The sequence below is a fragment of the Ranitomeya imitator genome, chromosome 4 (assembly GCF_032444005.1).
Source record: "Ranitomeya imitator isolate aRanImi1 chromosome 4, aRanImi1.pri, whole genome shotgun sequence".
Lineage (NCBI taxonomy): Eukaryota > Metazoa > Chordata > Amphibia > Anura > Dendrobatidae > Ranitomeya > Ranitomeya imitator.
Window position 1 is genome coordinate 234,225,797 of NC_091285.1, and position 21,421 is coordinate 234,247,217.

Below are 21,421 nucleotides of genomic sequence, written 5' to 3' on the forward strand. Positions count from 1 at the left end.
ATTACTTAAAATTTTAAATAATTGCCCAGCAATATACTTAAAGGAAACCTCTCACCTTATTCATTCTATCCAAACTACTTGCAAAGTGAAAGACCAGTCAATCACCTGCAGTGACACTGGGAAAAGCTGGCTGGCTAGCTGGAGAAAAGACTAGTCCAGCACCATCGAATCTTTAAAGTATATTTTCTTTCAAATGCAAGAACATTTCAGAGTGGATCAGCACTTGCTTTATCAATGTAGGCATATGAGAATCACATCAAGACTATATAGTTTTACATTGAAAAAGTGACTTCCGGTCCACAAATAATATGCTATTTCAGTTAACTTGTTATAACTGTGGTCACATCTGTTATGCTGTGCTATCAGGCAACACAGTGTGCAGTAATCAGCGCACATACAGTGATATGGCAATAACCCAAAAACAATAGAACAAGCTCTGAGACGTGGAATCTCTGCAGACTGCAATACCTGAACCTATCCTCACACAACTAAAAGCAGCAGTGGATTGCGCCTAACACTACCTATGCAACTCGGCACTGCCTGAGGAGCTGACTAGCCTGAAGATAGAAATACAAGCCTGACTTGCCTCAGAGAAATACCCCAAAGGAATAGGCAGCCCCCCACATATAATGACTGTTAGCAAGATGAAAAGACAAAACGTAGGAATGAAATAGATTCAGCAAAGTGAGGCCCGATATGCTAGACAGAGCGAGGATAGCAAAGAGAACTATGCAGTCTACAAAAAACCCTAAAGCAGAACCACGCAAAGGGGGGCAAAAAGACCCACCGTGCCGAACTAACGGCACGGCGGTGCACCCTTTGCGTCTCAGAGCTTCCAGCAAAAGAGAATAGCACAGCTGGACAGAAAAAACGGAAACAAAAACAAAGTAACACTTATCTAGCAGAGCAGCAGGCCACAGGAAAGATGCAGTAGCTCAGATCCAACACTGGAACATTGACAAGGAGCAAGGAAGACAGACTCAGGTGGAGTTAAATAGCAAGGCAGCCAACGAGCTCACCAAAACACCTGAGGGAGGAAGCCCAGAGGCTGCAATACCACTTGTGACCACAGGAGTGAATTCAGCCACAGAATTCACAACACACATCATTCAGAAGAGAATCAAAAGGGCACTGGGAAGCAGGGGAGATGGCAATCAGTAAGCATTGAAGCACATGAACATTACACTACACATATATTGCCAAGGGAGTATGGAGAAACATTTATTCCAGGACCACAGTTGTGCTCAAAAGTTTACATACCCCGGCAGAATTTTTGCTTTCTTGGCCTTTTTTTCAGAGAATATGAATGATAACACCAAAACTTTTTCTCCACTCATGGTTAGTGGTTGGGTGAAGCCATTTATTGTCAAACTACTGTGTTTTCTCTTCTTAAATTATAATGACAACCCAAAACATCCAAAGGACCTTGATCAAAAGTTCACATACCACATTAATTAATACCGTGTATTGCCCCCTCTAACACCAATGACAGCTTGAAGTCTTTTGTGGTAGTTGTGGATGAGATTCTTTATTTTCTCACATGGTAAAGCGGCTCACTCTTCTTGGCAAGAGGTCTTCAGTTCCTGTAAATTCCTGGGCTGTTTAGCATGAACTGCGCACTTGAGATCACTCCAGAGTGACTCAATGATATTAAGGTCAGGAGACTGAGAAGGCAACTCCAGAACCTTCACTTTGTTCTGCTGTGGCCAATGACAGATCGACTTGGCCTTGTGTGTTGGATCATTGACATGTTGGAACGTCCAAGTACATCCCATGCACAGCTTCTAGGTTGATGAGTGCAAATTTGCCTCCAGCAACTGCTGGTAATGTGCTGCATTCATTTTTCATTCAACTTTGACCAAGTTTCCTGTGCCATTGTAGCTCACACATCTCCAAAACATCAACGATCCACCTCCATGCTTTACAGTAGGAATGGTGTTCCTTTCATCATAGGTGAATAAAAGAGAAAAAATAGCATATGGACGGCACTGCCCCAACTAAATCCATAATCTTCAGGAAAGCCGGTACTAAAAAGCTATATCATGTCAGCAACAGCCATGGCGAAAAAGATATTGGGTGCAAAACCATAAATAACATATGTGTCCCAGGTAGCAGACCCGTTGAAGCGCAAGAACCGCGTGAAACGGCCGTCGTCTCCCCTGCTCGCACGAGCTCCTTTTCTTCTCCCCCGGCCATGAAGTTTTAATTGTGAAGACTCAATAAAATTTACTACTTTGAAGATTGGTGAGTGCATCCTGCTTTTTTCTTTTGCTACCTTTCATCATAGGCTTTGTAGACCTCCAAATGTAATGTTTATGGCTGTGGTCAAAAAGTTCACTTTTGGTCTTATCACTCCAAATTACATTGTTCCAGAAGATTTGAGGGTTGTCTTTATGCTGTTTTGCATATGGTAAGGGAAATACTTTGTGGTATTTGTGCAGTAATGGCTTTCTTCTGGCGACTCGACCATGCAGCCCAATTTTCTTCAAGTGCCTCCTTATTGTGCATCTTGAAACAGCCATACCGTTAGTTTTCAGAGAGTCTAGTATTTCAGCTGATGTTATTTGTGGGTTTTTCTTTGCATCACAAACAATTTTCCTGGATAGTTGTGGACAAAATTTTTGTTGGTCTACCTGACCGTGATTTTGTTTTTATAGAGTCCCTGGTTTTCCATTTGTTAATCACAGTTTCAACGCTGCTGACTGGCATTATAAATTCCTTGGTTATCTTTTTGTATTCCTCTCCTGTTTTATACAGTTCACCTACCTTTTCCCATAGACCCATTGACAATTCTTTTGCTTTCCCCATGACTCACAATCCAGAAATGTCAGTGGCTGGATGAAAGATGCAAGAGTCTGTCTGGATCCCCGAAACTCACTCAGCTTTTATGAACACATGCACTGATTACAAGCAAACAGGTCACAGGTGAGGATGTTACCTTTAGTAGCCATTCAAACCCATTTGTGTCAACTTCTATGCATGTTATCAGGCCCAAATCACCAGGGTATGGAAACTTTTAATCAGGGTAATTTGGATGTTTTGGGTTGTTATCATGATTTAAAATGAGAAAACATGGTAGTTTGACAATAAATGGATTCACCCAACCACTAACTATGAGTGTAGAAAAAGTTTTGGTCTTATCATTCACATGCTCTGAAAAAAGGCCAAGAAAGCAAAACCTTTGAGCACAACTGTATTTCTTTAATGGTGTGCTCAATTGTAATTTATAAAGTATAAAAAGCTGATTAAGATCAATATAAAATATTGATAACCTTTTTGCAAATGCTGAAGAATCAAATGTCCTGCAGTTGTTTCATAAACTTCCATCCAGTTTTTTTTTTACAGTACAAAAATAAATTCACAATTGTTTGCTGCTAGAGATTTTTTTTTTTACTTTACTAAGTTCGATCAAACTATTTGATAAGGTAATGTAGCATGTAAATCCCAAATCAGTGTAGCTTTACTGTCTAAACAATTACCCAGGTAATTGGGTATTGATTATCAAGGCTGCAGTTTTTCTTGGTCTCACATGCTTAAAATGGACATGAAATGTGACACATGACAATTACTGGAGAGCTTGTGATGTTGTGACAACTGTTCGGAACATACCGAAAATTCTTCTTGAAATTTTAGGTTGTTATTGGCACACAGCTCCTCAATGTGTTGCAGAAAGGTTTTCTTGCTCACAGGCCTAGGGAGAAAGTACAGGATTCAATTACGTGTAGAATAACTCTCTGCAATGACTTATCCAAATGATCGAGTCGTGGTATCATAGCTAGTTATTCGGAAAGTACTGTACACCGTCATGTTATTCTGGACACTTGTTTGTGAGCAGTGATTTTGCACTCACAATGCCGAGGTTATTCAGCCGCTTGGAGCTAAAACACACGCATGCAAGTTTCACCCTAGAGAGACAAAGCCTTTCTCCAGTTACCGTGCAATTAGTCATGCTTTTATGATTTATATGCAGGTTGTCCTTGTAAATGCATGAAAAAGCACCATACATTAACTTTCATCACACTATTAAATCTGCAGGCTCAGAATAGAAAAAAAAAACACATCACAACTTTGGCTAACTTACTTGAGTGATTTCCTATAACTAAGCAACCTGCAACAGAGATTATGTTATAATACGTGCAAACAGATTGGCTGCACATTCGGTTAAATTATTTCATTATTCTTTTATTTAACCCCTGTGATTACAAAAATGCCATGACACACATGTAAACACACAAAACTGCATGCCACACTTATTCTATATTTCTTACTATATAAGCATATATTTAGGCTGCGCGGGTGAATAATAAAACTACTGCGCTTAACAGTTCAAGGAAAGTGGATGTGATTTCATGGAAACTCCTGACAACTACGGTATGTTTAAAGACGCCGTAGAACTGTGCGTAATTTGGGTCTTTTTCCCTGTAGTTTTCTATACGCAATCACATTTTCTTTGCTCCCTATAAAAAATGTGCATTATATAGAAAAAACGGAGTAAATGTCCATAAAAATATCAAGTTTATTTAAAATACAAAAACAAAAAATCAAGTATCAAAAAACACAATAGATACTAGTACACAAGGGTATTGTAGACAAAAGAAATGGCTATGGTAGCACAGATAAAAAACCACGCTGTAGCCCCAACGCGCGTTTCGCGTCAGCTTCGTCAGGGGGCGGTCACCGCTACACTGTTACAGCGTGGTGTTCTCCTGTGTGCCATCTCTGTGGGGTAAGGATTCAGGGTTTCTATGTGATCGTCCATTATACTGCTAGTGGTTAGAGCTTGTGTACAGGGCTCAGGGACCCGTCCACACGGACTTGATTAATCTCTTTAGATCTGATTCACCCTGTCTCCTTTCCCCCTCTGTTTAACTGTTGCACTATGCACTTTATGAAAATATTAATTGGCATCAGTTTTTCTCCACGCTGTTTTTTATCTGTGCTACCATAGCCATTTCTTTTGTCTACAATACCCTTGTGTACTAGTATCTATTGTGTTTTTTGATACTTGATTTTTTGTTTTTGTATTTTCAATAAACTTGATATTTTTATGGACATTTACTCCGTTTTTTCTATATAATGCAGTATTGGGAGTGTCCTATATGCAATTATGAGTGAGACTTCTCTGAATTGGGCTCCCCTATTATGGTTGTGAGCATGGTAGAGAGGTCTCGCATGATTTGTTTCAGTTTGGGCTTGTTATATTCTATAAAAAATGTGATTGCGTTTTTAAGTGCAGAATTTCAGCAGTTCAGTACTTATAAAAAAAAAAAGTATAACATGCTGAATCGAGTTTAAAAAAAAAAGGACAGTAGAAACACAGCAAAAAGTCAATAATCAGAGCAGATTACATATTTTAGTTCAGACAATTACAAAAGAAAAGAACAGGAAAAAAGGAGCGTTTTTACATGTGATGATATGGTCTTATAAAAATATGTAGTGGTTTTCAACTGAATGGCACAATAAGAAACAAGAATCACTGTATACATTGCTGAATACAATCCAATTATAGTTTGGGTAATTAACCCCTTAGCACCCAAAGACGTGCAGTGTCTGTCATTGAGGGCCTCCCCCTGTTTGGTGCGGGCTCTGGCGATGAGCCCGCACCTTTTCTGGCACATTACAGCTGATCTGATCAGATGCCATGTTCCCCTAACAGCTGCGGGTGGAATCACGATCCACTTGCGGCTGTTAACATGTTAAATGCCGCTGTCAATCACAATCCACCCACAGCTGTTAACATGTTAAATGTGGTTGTCACTAATCCTGGCCATTGGCGCCCGTGTCACATGACCGTGGGTTGTCGATGGGTTGGCATGACAACACGGGGTCTGCAGCATAGCCGGATTGCTATTGCAAGTGAGCATTTTATCTACATAGAGCAGGACTGGAGCCTGCTCTTTGTAGCACAAGCGATCAGATGATCGCAGCTTCTAGTCTCCAATGGAGACTATTAAAGCTAGTATAAAGTGAAAAAAAAATGTTTTTAAAAATATATATGTAAAAAAAATATAAAAGTTCAAATCACCCCCCTTTCGCCCCATTCAAAATAAAACAATAGAATACAAATAAAAAATACACATACTTGGTATCTCTGAGTTCACACTGCTGAAAACTTTTCAAAAGGGCACACTTTTATAAAAAAAAAAAAAAAATGATAATAATTCTACATTGTGAACAATCCCTTAAAGAATTGGCATGCTCGGGCTATAATATGACCCAAGGAAATATAATATAATCTATAAACATTTTTCACTGTCATAGAATTGTTTGTATTTTATCATGGCTCTAATGGACCCCCTATAGGCACTCAACCATTAGGGTACCGTCACACAGTGAAATTTTGATCGCTACGACGGCACGATTCGTGACGTTCGAGCGATATATCTGTGACGTTCGAGCGATATCGCAATGTCTGACACGCTCCTGCGATCAGGGACCCTGCTGAGAATCGTACGTCGTAGCAGATCGTTTGAAACTTTCTTTCGTCGTCTAGTGCAGGGGTCCCCAACTCCAGTCCTCAAGGCCCACCAACAGGTCATGTTTTCAGGATTTCCTTTGCATTGCACAGGTGATGCAATTATTACCTGGGCAAGACTAAGGAAATCCTGAAAACATGACATGTTGGTGGGCCTTGAGGACTGGAGTTGGGGACCCCTGGTCTAGTGTCCCGCTGTGGCGGCATGATTGCATGGTGTAACATATATCGTATACGATGTGCGCATAGTAACCAACGGCTTCTACATCGCACATACGTCATGAAATTATCGCTCCAGCGTCGTAGATTGCAAAGTGTGACAGCAGTCTACGACGCTGGAGCGATATTGTTACGACGCTGGAGCGTCACGGATCGTACCGTCGTAGCGATGAAAATTGCACTGTGTGACGGTACCCTTACAAATGAAACACTGACCACTCTAACGTTTGATGTGAATTATATGGTGGTGGTGATGTATTTTTGTCATGGCCTTTATACTAGCATGCACCAGGTGCGGGGAACTAAAAAAGCTATGGACTGCAAGAGCATTTGCAATCACTATTGCATGTGGAGTTAATATACATATTAAAAAATAAGAATTTCTCTGCACTGAGAAAGCTATGACCTATACATCACTACTACAGGAGTCGGTCCATCCACCCCATCATTAATCTGTGGCTGAGGAAGGGGAGACCTGATAACCACCTTTTGACAGCAATGTTATATGTCCATCACGTTGCAAGGATGACATCGAGCCAGGCTATTCAAAAGAAGAAGCACGGATTCTGGGAGGTAATAGGCAGTTCTCATGGTGGCTCCTGTGAAGCGGCCACAGATTGCTGATGTGGCCAGTGGACTTGCTCCTGTGAATCACTTCTCACCAAAAGTAATCACTACCTCGGGTTACGACCCTAAAACACAGTCCTCATTACAGGAAGTTTGTCATCCCCAAAATACATTTTAAATGAACTACACCGTGTTATAGGGGACTTAGCGCCTATAAAAATCATAAAGCCCTGTAGTTGTTACTGGTGCAGTGCCTCACAAAATTACGTTTAATATTTTTATGCCAATGAAGGGGCTTCGGTGCACGCTTTTCATGGGCAAAACGTTTGGTGAGTTGTTACGCCTCTTCATTTTGCATGTTGGGGTTTCTCCCCTTCTGATTGACAATGCTCTCTTCCAGGTACGGACTGGGGCTGAAATTCAGCCTTGGCATTTGAAATCACACAGGCCCATGCTGTCCCCATCACCAAGCACCAGAAGGGATATATTACTAATATTACCCTGGATAGAGGGAAAACAAGATTTACTACAAGACCAATATGTCTCATGATACCCGTGGCCTGCTGGGGTACGTAAAGGAGTCAGCGACTTTGTGCTCCGTCACAACTCTTAACAATATCGGTGTCATGATAACACAGATTGTGTTAATAATGCAGCAGCAATGCAGCCCACAACCAGACAGGCCTTCTGGCATTTGCCAGAATTGCCAAATGGCCAGTCCGGCCCTGCTCTCTTCCCAGAGCAAGTAGTGCCTAACGTCAGCTGGCTTGTGTGCACACTGACACTGCCTGTGCCCGGCCACCTGCGCACAATAGTCAGAGTCTTGAGCTCCCTGACTCTTCTCTGCTGACACTGCTCACTATAATGATTCTCCCAGAGCACACACAGCGTCAGTGTGCATCCTCACATATGCTGGCTGACATTAGGCAATGCTCCCTCTGGGAAGAAAACGCTGTCAATGTAAAGTGGGGAAGCCTCTAGCGGCGTAACGGTGCACCAAACTCTTGGCCACATCAACAATGCAATAAAGTCCCTCATTTGCATATGAATTAACAAAAGTAATGATTTAGTATGATTTAGCATAATTTTTATGAGGGCTAAGTCCAATATATTGAGCTATAGCTTGTTTAAAATATATTTTGGAGGTGACAGTTCCCTTGATGAGGATTACAGGAGATGCACTTTCAGTATTTAGACATTTCTAAACTATTTCTGTACATGCTGTTACATGCTGGCATAATGTCCCTGATGAGCCTCAATCCTCCGCTATAAATAAAGCTGGCACTGTTAGAATAATTGAGTAAAGTTGGTAAATATAAAGTACACATTGTTAATCATTTTCCTATTTCCATTACTGTTTTCATATGACATTTACTACATGACCGACATTGTGACTTGGTGTTGGCATCAGAAGATTGCTACACATATACCATGAGGGCTCTAAACTTAAGCTTCCATTCCAACTTTATATTTTAAATAAACGTAGTTTCAAGAGAATCATTAGTGAACAACATTCTGGTAATTTTGAGCACATGCGTGACTTAGCAAGGGGCCAATTGGCTAGATTTGGCTGCATTTCTACCTATAAATACTGTACATGCTAAGTCATAGCACATAGGTATATTATTATTGTAGGTAGGAAATGTATGAACAAAAGTAGACATCATTCCTACCACACCAAAATTTATCTTAAAGGGAACCTGTCATCTTTGATAAGTTGCTGTAATGTTGATTCAATCCTTACCTTTCTTTTAGAAATCCTTGTTTTGGATTTAAAGAAATCCATGCTTAAATCTCTATGCATATGTGCCTCAAGTACAGCATGGCTGGCACTGCACTGCTTTCCTGCCTCTCTTTCTTATTCCCTGCCTCCTTCCTGTGACTCTTTTTCCAGTGACCTACTTCCCCCACTCGAGATCTAGCACAAGCACCGTCATTGCCAATGGTTTGCAGATTGCACCAGACACTGACAGTCTTCTTCATGATGACCTTAGTGCACATGCACTGTCCTGAGAAATAATGATGCTTGTGCTAGATCTCAGGTGAGGGAGGCATGTCACTGATACCAGAATCACCTGTCAGTTACTGGCAGGAGGCAGGCAGCGGGTGGGCACTTGTTGTACTGTTCCATGTAAGTTATGTTCTTCAATTTCTGTGTATTGTATTTTCTATGTATGTTCCTACATTTCTGCTCTGTTGCCACCCAATGGCCTTTTTCCATATGGCAGCTTGTTATTAATTTATTCTTGTGGGCATGGCCATTTCAGTTTCAGTTTACATGCTGTTGTGAGAGGACACGCTTGAATTGGGCTTAGGAAGGCATCAGTCTTTCGACCTCTTGCTGTTCACTCTTGCTGCTCACTTGCTGTACCTGACTCAACTCTGGAGAAGTTACTGTATACCATCCTACGCTGTATGTCCAGATTTCAAATAAACAAATCTGGATTGCACAAACCCTGGTGTGCATCATCTCTCTGGACGCTGAACAGCATTGGTCCTGTCTGCCTCACTTTGAGGAAAACTGAAGGTACGAATCTCTCTCACAACCCTTAATAGTCAATCACACCTCCTTTCGCCTCATGTGAGGACAGAATACTTCTGGCTCATTTGCATAAAATATTTGACAATGGATTTCTCTAAAACAGAACCACAGACTTCTAAAAGAAAGGGATGGATTTAGTTAACATCACAGAAACTTTACATAGATGACATTAGTTTTTGTTATGAAAACCTGATGCGAGGATCACTTTAAGATGCCATTAGAATAATGGACAAATCAGATGGTCACTGCCAAAATTGTAATGAGCTTAATTGTGACTCAATGGTTAGCACTCGTTGTTTTGCCGTGCTGGGTTCACATCTCACCTAATGACATCATCTGCATACAGTTTGTATGCTCTCTTGTGTTTGTGTGGGTTTCCATTTTAGGAAAACCTAATAAATTATGTGTAATGGAGTATCAAAAACAACGCAATCTCGAGTCTGTTTACTTTCCCTGTAAATACATGAAAATTAGCACTTGAGATGATGTCTATTCATCTTCGTCATACAAATTAACAGGGCCCAAGTAAGATGGTGATGTTGATGGTGGACTTAGAGGAAAGCTATTTGAACTATTTTCCACCATTATCTAATGTAAATGACTATATTTAACCAAATTCTTCATATTAACCTTACTTGGAATGACATTGCTTTCTTACCCCCAGGTGTGCTCTAAAAACTGCATTCTCACTTGTCAGACCACTGCTTTAATTAAATGAAAACCATGTACTTTCCCCCTATATCTTGTCCACCTTATGGAAAAGCTGGACAGCATCGAGTTAAGCGATTTCATACATTACAAATATCCCTGACAAGTAAGAACATATTGCTGTCTTTGTTTCTTTTCAGATCTAATTCGACATCCTACACCCTGCCTAAGTAACCTTTACCTCTGTGCACGTAGACTAACAAATGTGTCTGCAGTAAGAACGCTTATTTCCATGTCAACCATAAAAAATCAAATTTATGGATGCATGTGGCCGAATATTACATTTTGGGTATTTGTGTGTCTGTCTTTTTTTATTATTATATAAAAGAAGAAAAAAAAAAGATTTTTTTATTTTAAACTGTGGATATCCTTTATTTGGTGTATAGTTTCATGTCTGGGGTTTTAGTCTAGAAAAGGTCTTATTTTGCTCATATTACAGTTGAGGCGTACACTGAGAAACCATGCATTTCTGTTGCCAAAGCAGATTAATGTCACAGTGTCATATAAAGCAGAAATTGATTTCTTAACGGAGAGTGGGTACATGAACTTAAAAGGGAATTACCTTATACATATTAATATCACAGTAAAATCCGGTGTCTTGGGGAGTTTATTGTATATTTTACACATGGGCTTAGGACTTGGTCAAATATCTAAGCGCTTATGACATCATAACTGTATCTTGCTATGCATAAAAGGAAACAGTGAATGGTACTTAAATTGTACTGAACAGCTAAATTGCATATATTGTTTACATAAGTCTCTTGTATTCTACAAAATTCAGCAAAATTTGCTGCTTACAATGAAGCCTTAATCACAGAGGTTTGTATTGCTCATGCAGCTGTGCTAGCTGTAACCTGCAAGGTTAGTACTTTCTACATATGTAGAATATATATAAGCATATATGACTGTAGTTATTCAAAGTAGTTATGATATGGACAAAAATTCAAAGCAAGACTAATACACATATATCCTTACATGAACACTATACCCATACCCGGTGTCGGAATGGGGGGCCAAGGGTCCACCAGTAACCAACTCCGAGACCCACTTTTCAACTACATGCGAATATGACAATCACAAACATATATAACAATGGACTGGGTAGATTGTTAAATGAATAAGATGCTACCTTTATCTGGACATAGTAATTCATGAATATTGTGCCAAGTACTGCTCACATAAGAGGATGTTGACCCATTCTTGCACAGGGGCCCACCAGAGGTTTATCCTCTTCTCCCGTAGGCCAGTCCAAGCCTGCCAGCACCCCCTACCTACCAAGAATGAGCCTAAATTGTCTACACGTATACATTAGCTACTGCCCTCATATTCAAGGAAGTCCTCCCCTCAATACACATTGGGGTATATTTATGAAAGTAAATGCACCAGAAATATGGCTTAATTTGAACCAATGTAGTATTTCTACTTTTCTTGATCAAATTTATAAAGTGTTTTAGACACTTTTCACATCTTGTCAGACAAGGGGATGTGTACCATTGCTGTAAATGGGCATAGTCTAATGAGAAAGTGACATGGCTTATCATAAACATCATGAGCAAAAGATTTGGTTCAAATTTGTGACACATATTAAGCCAACTACAAATTGGAATAAACTGAGACTAGACAGTCTTAAATTATACAGATTTATCAAACTACTGTAATAAATGTGAAGCATGTTAAGATTGTTTAGTTTTCAGTGTCTAAGAATTAAAAACGTGACTTATAGTTGGGATGCATGTATATATTTTGTTCTTTGTGTAATCGTTGTAATTAATATAAATATCAAATCGAGGATATAAATACATTATTGCAAATATGTTTAATTTCAGCGTGTACCAAGTATATTACAGGTAAAAGTAAAATATTTTCAAAAATTCGGGAAGCTAAGAAGTAGAGTTGAGCGAATTTTTCAAAATTCGGTTCCAATTATTGTTTTTGCAATATTCACCGAACAAAAATGAATGTCATTGGAGTCAATGGAGTAGAAATGAACGAATATATTCAGAGCCGAACATCAAACATTAATTTGGCACAAATAGGTTACCAATATGGTAGAAATATGGAAAATTCAGATTCGGCAACCGATTCCGAACATATTCACTCAACTCTACTAAAAAGTGGAATTAGATGGTCCCAAGTTGTATATTGTCAAGGAACTCAAAGCCTCGTCGTTTAGCTGCTCTTAATAAGTTTTTCACAGACAAGATTTGTGCTAGCCATTCCATCTATCAGATCTCCAGGGGTACCCTGGCCTTTACCCTTTAATCTCTGTACAGGGACATGGACTTACACAGGGGCCACTAGGTTTGGTCCATGAAGAGGCTGCTGGCTGATGTAGCGGGCTGGCAGTAGTTGGTTAGGAAGTCAGGCCAGTACTAAAATGTCAGGAACACAATCATCGGGCAGCAGAATAGTCAAAAAAACATGCTGAAGTCAGAAACAGAACTCAAACTATCAAAGCAAGAGCAGAGAAAACTGAAGTAAACCAGAGTAAGATAAACTTATAACTGGCAATGGAGAAAGTGAGCTACAGGTTTTTATAGTACCTTGTGAATAAGTTTGCCCTTTGTTAAGATGGAGTTTGCTGTTTTTGTCTGCCCTACTTCCTGTTCATTTGTTTAAAACCTGGGTCAGGTGTCAGCCTCTTTGCTGGAGTATTCTGCTTCCGTTTCCCCTTCAGCTCAGCTGCTTGTTTTACTGTGCTTCTACCCGTGGCTCTGGACATTCTCTGCCTATGTAAGCTACACTCTCAGTCTGTTGGCTTTGGAACTTAACCCTTGGTTCGCTCCTCCTGGTAAGAACTCTGTTTTGGAACTGTGTTTTTAGAACTATGTTGCTGGACTGTGTTTTTGCTACTTAATCCTTCATTTACTCCCCCCGGTGGGAGCTACTGGAAATTACACCAGTATAATACTTTATGTGAACTTGTTCTGGACTTTCCCTTGTTTATGCCACCACTGAGATCAACTTGAGAACTTGTTTCTGGACTTACCCGTGTTCATTCCACACCTTTGATTAACCTGAGGACTTGTTCTGGACTTCCCTGTGTTTACTACATACCTGGATTTGACTCTTTCTGCACCAACAGTGTTTTGGATCTGCACCACGTCACCTGTCACACTCAACTTGTCGAGGACTCTGCCCTAAGAACTCTTCCGATTTTCTGTATATGGTTAAGGGACTTGTTTCATTGCGGGTTATCAGTATATTGTTTTGGGTGTTATTGCTGTGGTACAAATACACTATTTGCACTAAAGGAACCCGTCTCTGTCTGTTCATTGCCCCACGCTACCAGAATCCTAGAGTTCCTACAATAGTATTACACCCACTGATCATAACAGCTTACACTCTACAGAAGAGAGAGAAAGAGGACTCAACTGACCCTAAGAGCTTACACGTGTGATAGCCCAGGTACTGACTGACCGTCATTGTACAAAGCATGATGTTCTGCTAAACGTCATAACTGCTACGCATTATAGGGAAGCCCGGCGGCAATGCAAAATTACGGTAGCCTGCCCTCGATAATTCAGCAGTGTTATAAATTGTGCAGAGCAAGTTATTTTATTTTACAAACCACAAATCGAATCTCAAAATATTCAAATTTGTATGAAACTGCAAATTTGATGAAATTTCACTTGAAACCCAACCTTCACAAATCAATCTGCTCATCTCTAATTTGAAACCCATAATCAGGAATTAAACCCCAAAACCTCTGCCTAGACAGCACCACATGTCACAGAATATTAATCAGAAATGCTGAACATTGCATAGCCTGCAACGAAGGTACAGCACTGCCTGGCATCAGGAGAAGAAGCAGAGGAAGCAAGTATACACATACAGAGAATGTGAAATTTATGCTATGTCACTTTGTTCTAAACATTTAGAATTTTGTCTTTCGAAAAGTATTGTGGCTTGCTTGTTAAAACTCCAAATACTTTGGAGACATTTTAAAGACTATGAGAGGCATTTTTCAAACACTTTATATGAGTTTTCCTATTAAAATGTCACAAATTTTGTTTTGACGATGGCCCTCCCATATTCAGACTAAGTGGTAAGGATCAGCAGGAGGGACATTTCCTTCCACAGCCTGGCAGATTCAACCTAATGTCAAAAAATCAAAAAAGGTTGCACTCAGTGCCCGATTAAAAGTGTCCTTTATTTAATCATGGAAAAGAGGGTTCAGTGAGAGGATAGTCCCCTTATCCTTCCTGTGAATCCGCTGTTCCATGATTAAATAAGAACACTTTTAATCGGATGCTGAGTGCAACCTTTCTTCGATATCTGGACATTGCAAGTATAATTGTTTTCTCGATATGCACCTGTACTGCGAAGGTTGGTGGTAATTTGCTAACAAACTGATCAGGCTGAACATAGCTGCTTTAATCACAGATTTAGTGATTTAGAATTACTCTGCTACAAGAGATTCAACATAATGTTTACTAGAACTTGGCATAAAAATAAATTATATTGAAAATAAACATCAGCTTACATTTTGCATTGAATTTAATTTCTGGCGCACAACACCCCAAGAAAGCACGAAAATTAAGTGGGGAGCGCTTCTTTATAAATATGCTGCATCTAACAGGCTTTAGATAAAGACTGGTGAAACAACAGTCTTCATGAATGCAAAGATTGTTAAGTTAAATGAATCTGGATGTGGAAGCAAAGTATTGAATTACAATTTTAGAGGAACATAGAAACAATGGTGAAATCCAGTTTTCCAAACATAAACAATGGTCTTGTTAGCTCTCTATACATTTCCTTATTTTTAAACATTGTTGAAATGGTAGAATGACCTGTACATCCTGGAGGCTGCAGTTTTACCAAACAATATCTGCTGAAAGATGTATCATGCCTGTTGTTTTGACATTCAGAGTATGGTGGTCACTGGCACAATGTAGAAGTAGATATTTACTGAAAAAATCAATGTGAAATATGAAGATATAGAGGGGGCAATGTAGCAAGTTACATGGAACACAAAAACTGCCTGAAAATATCAAGAATTTCCTGGAGAGTATGTACTCCACATTTACCAATATTGCGAAAAACTAAGCACTTCTTCATGAATATATTCTGCATGTTAAGGGCATTATAAGAAGACATATGTGTTATATAAAGGCTAACTTTGAATGGTAAATCTATAGGCATTCTTGTTCTGTCATTGAAAAATGGCTCTATTCTGCCTAAATTTCATCCAGCAAATATCCAAATTTTACTTAAAAACCAACCCATTTTATTAATTACAAATAATTACACATTTACAGGAGCACATGTTAACATTTTTAAAGTATTTTAAGTATTTCATTTGTGCGATGTCCAATGTGGACAGCTCATGTCCATGTGTCTAACTATGGTATCATACAAAGAGGCTTCTCACTCATGGCCTTTCTGTGCATGTGTGAAATATGGATCATTATCTTATTTGATGACCTAGCTGGTCTCCCAACTTGAGCTAACTGCTTTATAGGCATTTATGAAGAAGTTAGCTCAGATCAGGAGACCCAGTGGTCAGTCTAGGTCTGATGCAAGGACGGTCCTTGTTTCCTAGATGTATGCAACTGGCCTAGTGCAGGGGAAATGAGTGGCCATATATTAATATTAACTGTGTAGCTCAAACCCCCTTACATGGGATACGTGAGAGGATAGTTTCCTTCTAAGCAAGGGGAAATATGGAGAACTTATGTCCATAATCCCAAATAGGTCATATGTTCACCTCTACCTGTTATATGCTGAGTCAGAACAATGAGTTGCTCTGTGAAAGCATAAAACTGGTCACAAATTAATGGCATTTCCCGGGCATTAACCTGTTCTGGAAAAACATTTGGGTTGCTGTGGCTTATCACTATAAAATCCATTGCAATCTATGAGTGATCACTGGGGGGGCTGAGTGCCTACATTGCAACCACTAACTCCCCTGTTCCCAAATCCCAATGACACGTATTTCCATGCTGTAAATTAAATGGAATCTGTCAACAGGTTTTTACTATGTATCTGAGGAAAGCATGAGGAAGAGGTTAAAACACAGAATTCAACGATGCGTCACATGTCCGTCTATGTGCTTTTGTTTACTTACACTGAACGTTTTATCAGTACTACATGATTGCTGTGACTACCTGGACCTGGTGCACACTTGCAAGTCCGACTCTGCCTACTCCTCTAATAGTTAGCTCAATGTCTATAGACATGGAAGGGCTTAGCTTTTTAGCTCTGCTACATTGCTAAATCTTAAAACTCTGATTGTTTCAGAACTACTGTACACAGTAACCATCATTGGATGTCCAAAACAGACCTACCACAGATAAATAGCTCTGTTAGCCAACACTTACATCGCTTCAGACCAGGCTTCCATGGGCAGACCATTGGAAGTTCCGAGGGCTTCCCTTTCATACATACAATACATATGCAAGTCCACTTTGAATCTCATTGTATATTGATATGATTGTTCAAAAAAGACCTATCACCAATAGTCTATAGGTTACTAACAAAGGCAACTAGTTCAGGTAGCTAATTCTAATGTCAGCTCTAAACAAGTTTTCATTTAGTAGATCTAGGAGGCCAATTGTAGCAATAATTGGGCTTGTTGGACGCTTCTTTGGTAATCGGACTACATTTATAAAAACATAAGGCGACCCTCCGTCCCGGCAAATGTCATATATACTTACACTACATGGTGCCTTTAATTTTGCCTCAAGCTGCCAGTGTTCTGGTCCACCGTAGGAGCAATGGAAGTGCAGTGGTAAATCACCTTTTCTGTGATGTGTATACATGGTGCAGATTAATAACTGCTCTCCATGCAACTGTGATAGCCATCTTTGATGCAGGATTACTTGTCTCAACAGAGAAAGCAGGAGGCGAATGGAAGGCACCGGGTAGAAGAACTATAAATGACTTACAGTAGGAAAAACAGCCTGCAGAAATATTTTTCCTTATAAAATAATTTAACATGGTTGGTATGGTATAATGTCATTTATATGGCAGACAGTTACAGTCATGGCCAAAAGTATTGACACCCCTGTAATTCTGTCAGACAATACTCATTTTCTTCATGAAAATGATTGCAAACACAAATTCTTTGGTATTATTATCCTCATTTAATTTGTCTTAAATGAAAAAACACAAAAGAGAATGAAGCAAAAAGCAAAACATTGATCATTTCACACAAAACTGCAAAAATGGGCCAGACAAAAGGATTGGCACCCTCAGCCTAATACTTGGTTGCACAACCTTTAGCCAAAATAACTGCGACCAACCGCTTCTGGTAACCATCAACGAGTTTCTTACAATGCTCTGCTGGAATTTTAGACCATTCTTCTTTGACAAACTGCTCCAGGTCCCTGATATTTGAAGGGTGCCTTCTCCAAACTGCCATTTTTAGATCTCTCCACAGGTGTTCTATGGGATTCAGGTCTGGACTCCAGTCTCCAGTGCTTTCTCTCAAACCATTTTCTAGTGCTTTTTGAAGTGTGTTTTGGGTCATTGTCCTGCTGGAAGACCCATTACCTCTGATGGAGACCCAGCTTTCTCACACTGGGCCCTACATTATGCTGCAAAATTTGTTGGTAGTCTTCAGACTTCATAATGCCATGCACACGGTCAAGCAGTCCAGTGCCAGAGGCAGCAAAGCAACCCCAAAACATCAGGGAACCTCCGCCATGTTTGACTGTAGGGACCGTGTTCTTTTTTTTGAAAGCCTCTTTTTTTCTCCTGGAAACTCTATGTTGATGCCTTTGCCCAAAAAGCTCTACTTTTGTCTCATCTGACCAGAGAACATTCTTCTAAAATGTTTTAGGCTTTTTCAGGTAAGTTTTGGCAAACTCCAGCCTGGATTTTTAATGTCTTGGGGTAAGAAGTGGGGTCTTCCTTGGTCTCCTACCATACAGTCCCTTTTCATTCAGATGCCGACGGATACGGGTTGACACTGTTGTACCCTCGGACTACAGGGCAGCTTGAACTTGTTTGGATGTTAGTCGAGGTTCTTTATCCAACATCTGCACAATCTTGCGTTGAAATCTCTTGTCAATTTTTCTTTTCCATCCACATCTAGGGAGGTTAGCCACAGTGCCATGGGTTTTAAACTTCTTGATGACACTGGGCACGGTAGACACAGGAACATTCAGGTCTTTGGAAATGGACTTGTAGCCTTGAGATTGTTCATGCTTCCTCACAATTTGGTTTCTGAATTGCTCAGACAGTTCTTTGGTCTTCTTTCTTTACTCCATGCTCAATGTGGTACACACAAGGACACAGGACAGAGGTTGAGTCAACTTTAATCCATGTCAACTGGCTGCAAGTGTGATTTAGTTATTGTCAACACTTGTTGGTTGCCACAGGTAAGTTACAGGTGCTGTTAATTACACAAATTAAGTGTTGTATAGTTTTATACAAATAGGTACTGATAAAAGTGTCATTTTCTATTGAAAATAGAGATGTGGCAGGTGCCGGTTGGCAGCTGGAACCTGCTACCTGTGCCTCCCAAATATAGCACCAGGTCCAGTGCTCAAATTAGAGGAGAACATGCATCTGTTAAAAACACATGGCCTATTAAGAGCATCAAGTTGCGATCCTTAGAGACAGAACAAAGCAATACAATGCCCTACGGATGAAAGCAATTGCTGCCTGCTACATCTGTATTTAATCTTCTTATCAGACAGTCCTTCAGAGGGAAGGATGGTTGGATGTAGATGAAGGACAAGTGAGCTGAAGAACTTAAGGCTGAACATAAAATGTAGCACTTTTCAGCACATCATTTAAAGAAAACCAAATTTAGTGTTGCGGTGTGATACTTGTACTATAGTAAAATGTACAATCTACACATAATATGAATTTTCATCACTATAAATTGAATTATCAGGCGTGCAACAGTGAAAAAGTAACTTTTTATATTTGATTGCAGCTATTTGGACCTAGCAATAATATAAGATGTAAGCCTTTAATAAGGAATACAAAACCTGTTAAGATTATGCCTGCTTGACTCTTCTTCTTTTGAGAAGAGCACTAGCCATTCCACATGACTGTTATTAACTAAATATCTAACACTGGACCATAGGTCCCATACCAAAATGCAACTATGTCCGTAGTACAGGGTGCCAATAATGTACAATATTACAAGGATATTAGAAGTTATATGACTTAACTATATAAATAGCAAATTTTATCAGCACAAAAATTAGACAAATACTAATTATTATTTTTTTAAAACATCTCTTTAAAAATCCAAATATGGCAGTGCGGTCATGCCATACGGTTTACATGAGAATATTACAACATCCATCACAATAAATGTAACAATGGAATGGGTGAAAAAAATGTGCCTAAAATTCAGCAAGGTGTCAATAAAATCCAGCTTTTATTATCACACCTTAAAATCCAAGAATTAGAACACTGACGTATGTCCTTACTCATTGTATGAGTAAAACAAACTGGAATTGGTAGGTAAAAATAATTTATACTCAAAGTGGTAAAAACATTAATATTATCATTGCATAAAATATGAAAACCACTACAGCCAACCAAAGAGATTATATAAATGTGAAACCAGGTGCCAAAATAGGAAAGGACCTTAGGTATAATACCCACCGACTGCCATGTATACAACACACTGCCCGGTACTAACAGTAACATATAAAGAGAATCCACACTGCCCAGTGTCCCAACTTTTTTTGGACCCGGTTTTACACTTACCGTACATTGTTTTACCGTTATTTTGGTTGATAAATTGTAGGGTAATTCATTGGTTACTATTATTCTATAAAAATAAAATAGTTTACTATTGACGTATGGCCAATTGGAACAATTTGTGAATGAACGAGTGAAAGTGACAGAAAGAAAAAATAATTATTTAAATACAGGGCTCAATCAAATAAAAAAGGAAAATGGTTTTCTTTTGTTTGATCCAATTCTATTGTCACATATAATGGACCTTATAAAACAATTAATCTCTAAGTTATCATGAAATGTTAACACAGGCAAGTATTATGCTGCATAGTATATGGTTAATGATCAGTATCACGGATTAAATACATGTATAAATATTGAAATAGGCATAATGGGGTTAATGTAAATTATAACTGATTCCAATGCCGAATGTGAAACAGACAGAAGTAGTATTTATGTGGTATTTTGCCTGCTTAACCATATACTACCGAGGGTCTAGTGTTTCCATCTCAGCTTCCATTGGAAGTGCTTGATGGAAATACGAGATCCTTCGACTCTGGATGGAAATGCACACAACTGCTCCATAGCTGACTTACTGGATGACATATATGTCCTTGCGTCTAAAGAAAAAGGAAGAATATCTGGAAGCAAAAATTAATTCATTACCAATGTGGAGTACTATCAGAATGATGTCATGAAATGTTACTGAAAAGCAAATACTAGTATAATACATAACACAATAAACACAAACTTCTAGATTGTACATATTTGTTCTTTTGTACTTTAGATTTAGTGGAATGTATAGGATCCAAAATAACAAGCACAGAAGGACGTCTCTCACTGGTTCCAACACATGCTTCCCACTGCGGCTCTGGTCAGTGTTTGCTTGCATCGGTGACGTCATGTTGACAGCACGCATCACCGCTGCAGCCAGTCACTGACTAGAGTGATTGTTTACAGTGGTAATACGTGGTGTTGAAGTGATATCACCATTGCAGCCCAAACCCTAAGGCCATAGACGCAGTGGGAAGCATGTTTTGGACCCAGGGATGGAGAGGACCCGCTGTGTTTGTTATTTTAGGTACCGTATTTTAGAGTGCTTGAGGTTCACCTTCATGAAAAGTGGCCAACCCTTTTAATGTCCACCTTTGAACACCACTTTGATCTCCTCAGCGCCATCTAGTAATACATTGAATTAGTGTATTTGAAATATACATTGATGGTAATAGTAATAACAGTCTGCAGGTCACCCTAAGCTC

The 21,421-nt window shown here is 39.4% G+C and overlaps 1 protein-coding gene across 1 annotated transcript in view; it reads right to left on the minus strand.

Moving 5' to 3' along the window:
- PTPRQ (protein tyrosine phosphatase receptor type Q) overlaps positions 1 to 21,421 on the minus strand; it is a 536,318-nt gene that overhangs the window by 68,780 nt on the left and 446,117 nt on the right. Inside the window, exon 36 of the mRNA XM_069762319.1 lies at positions 3,610 to 3,691. Within this exon, the coding sequence (XP_069618420.1) occupies positions 3,610 to 3,691 (82 nt within the window). The remainder of the gene's footprint in view (positions 1 to 3,609; positions 3,692 to 21,421) is intronic.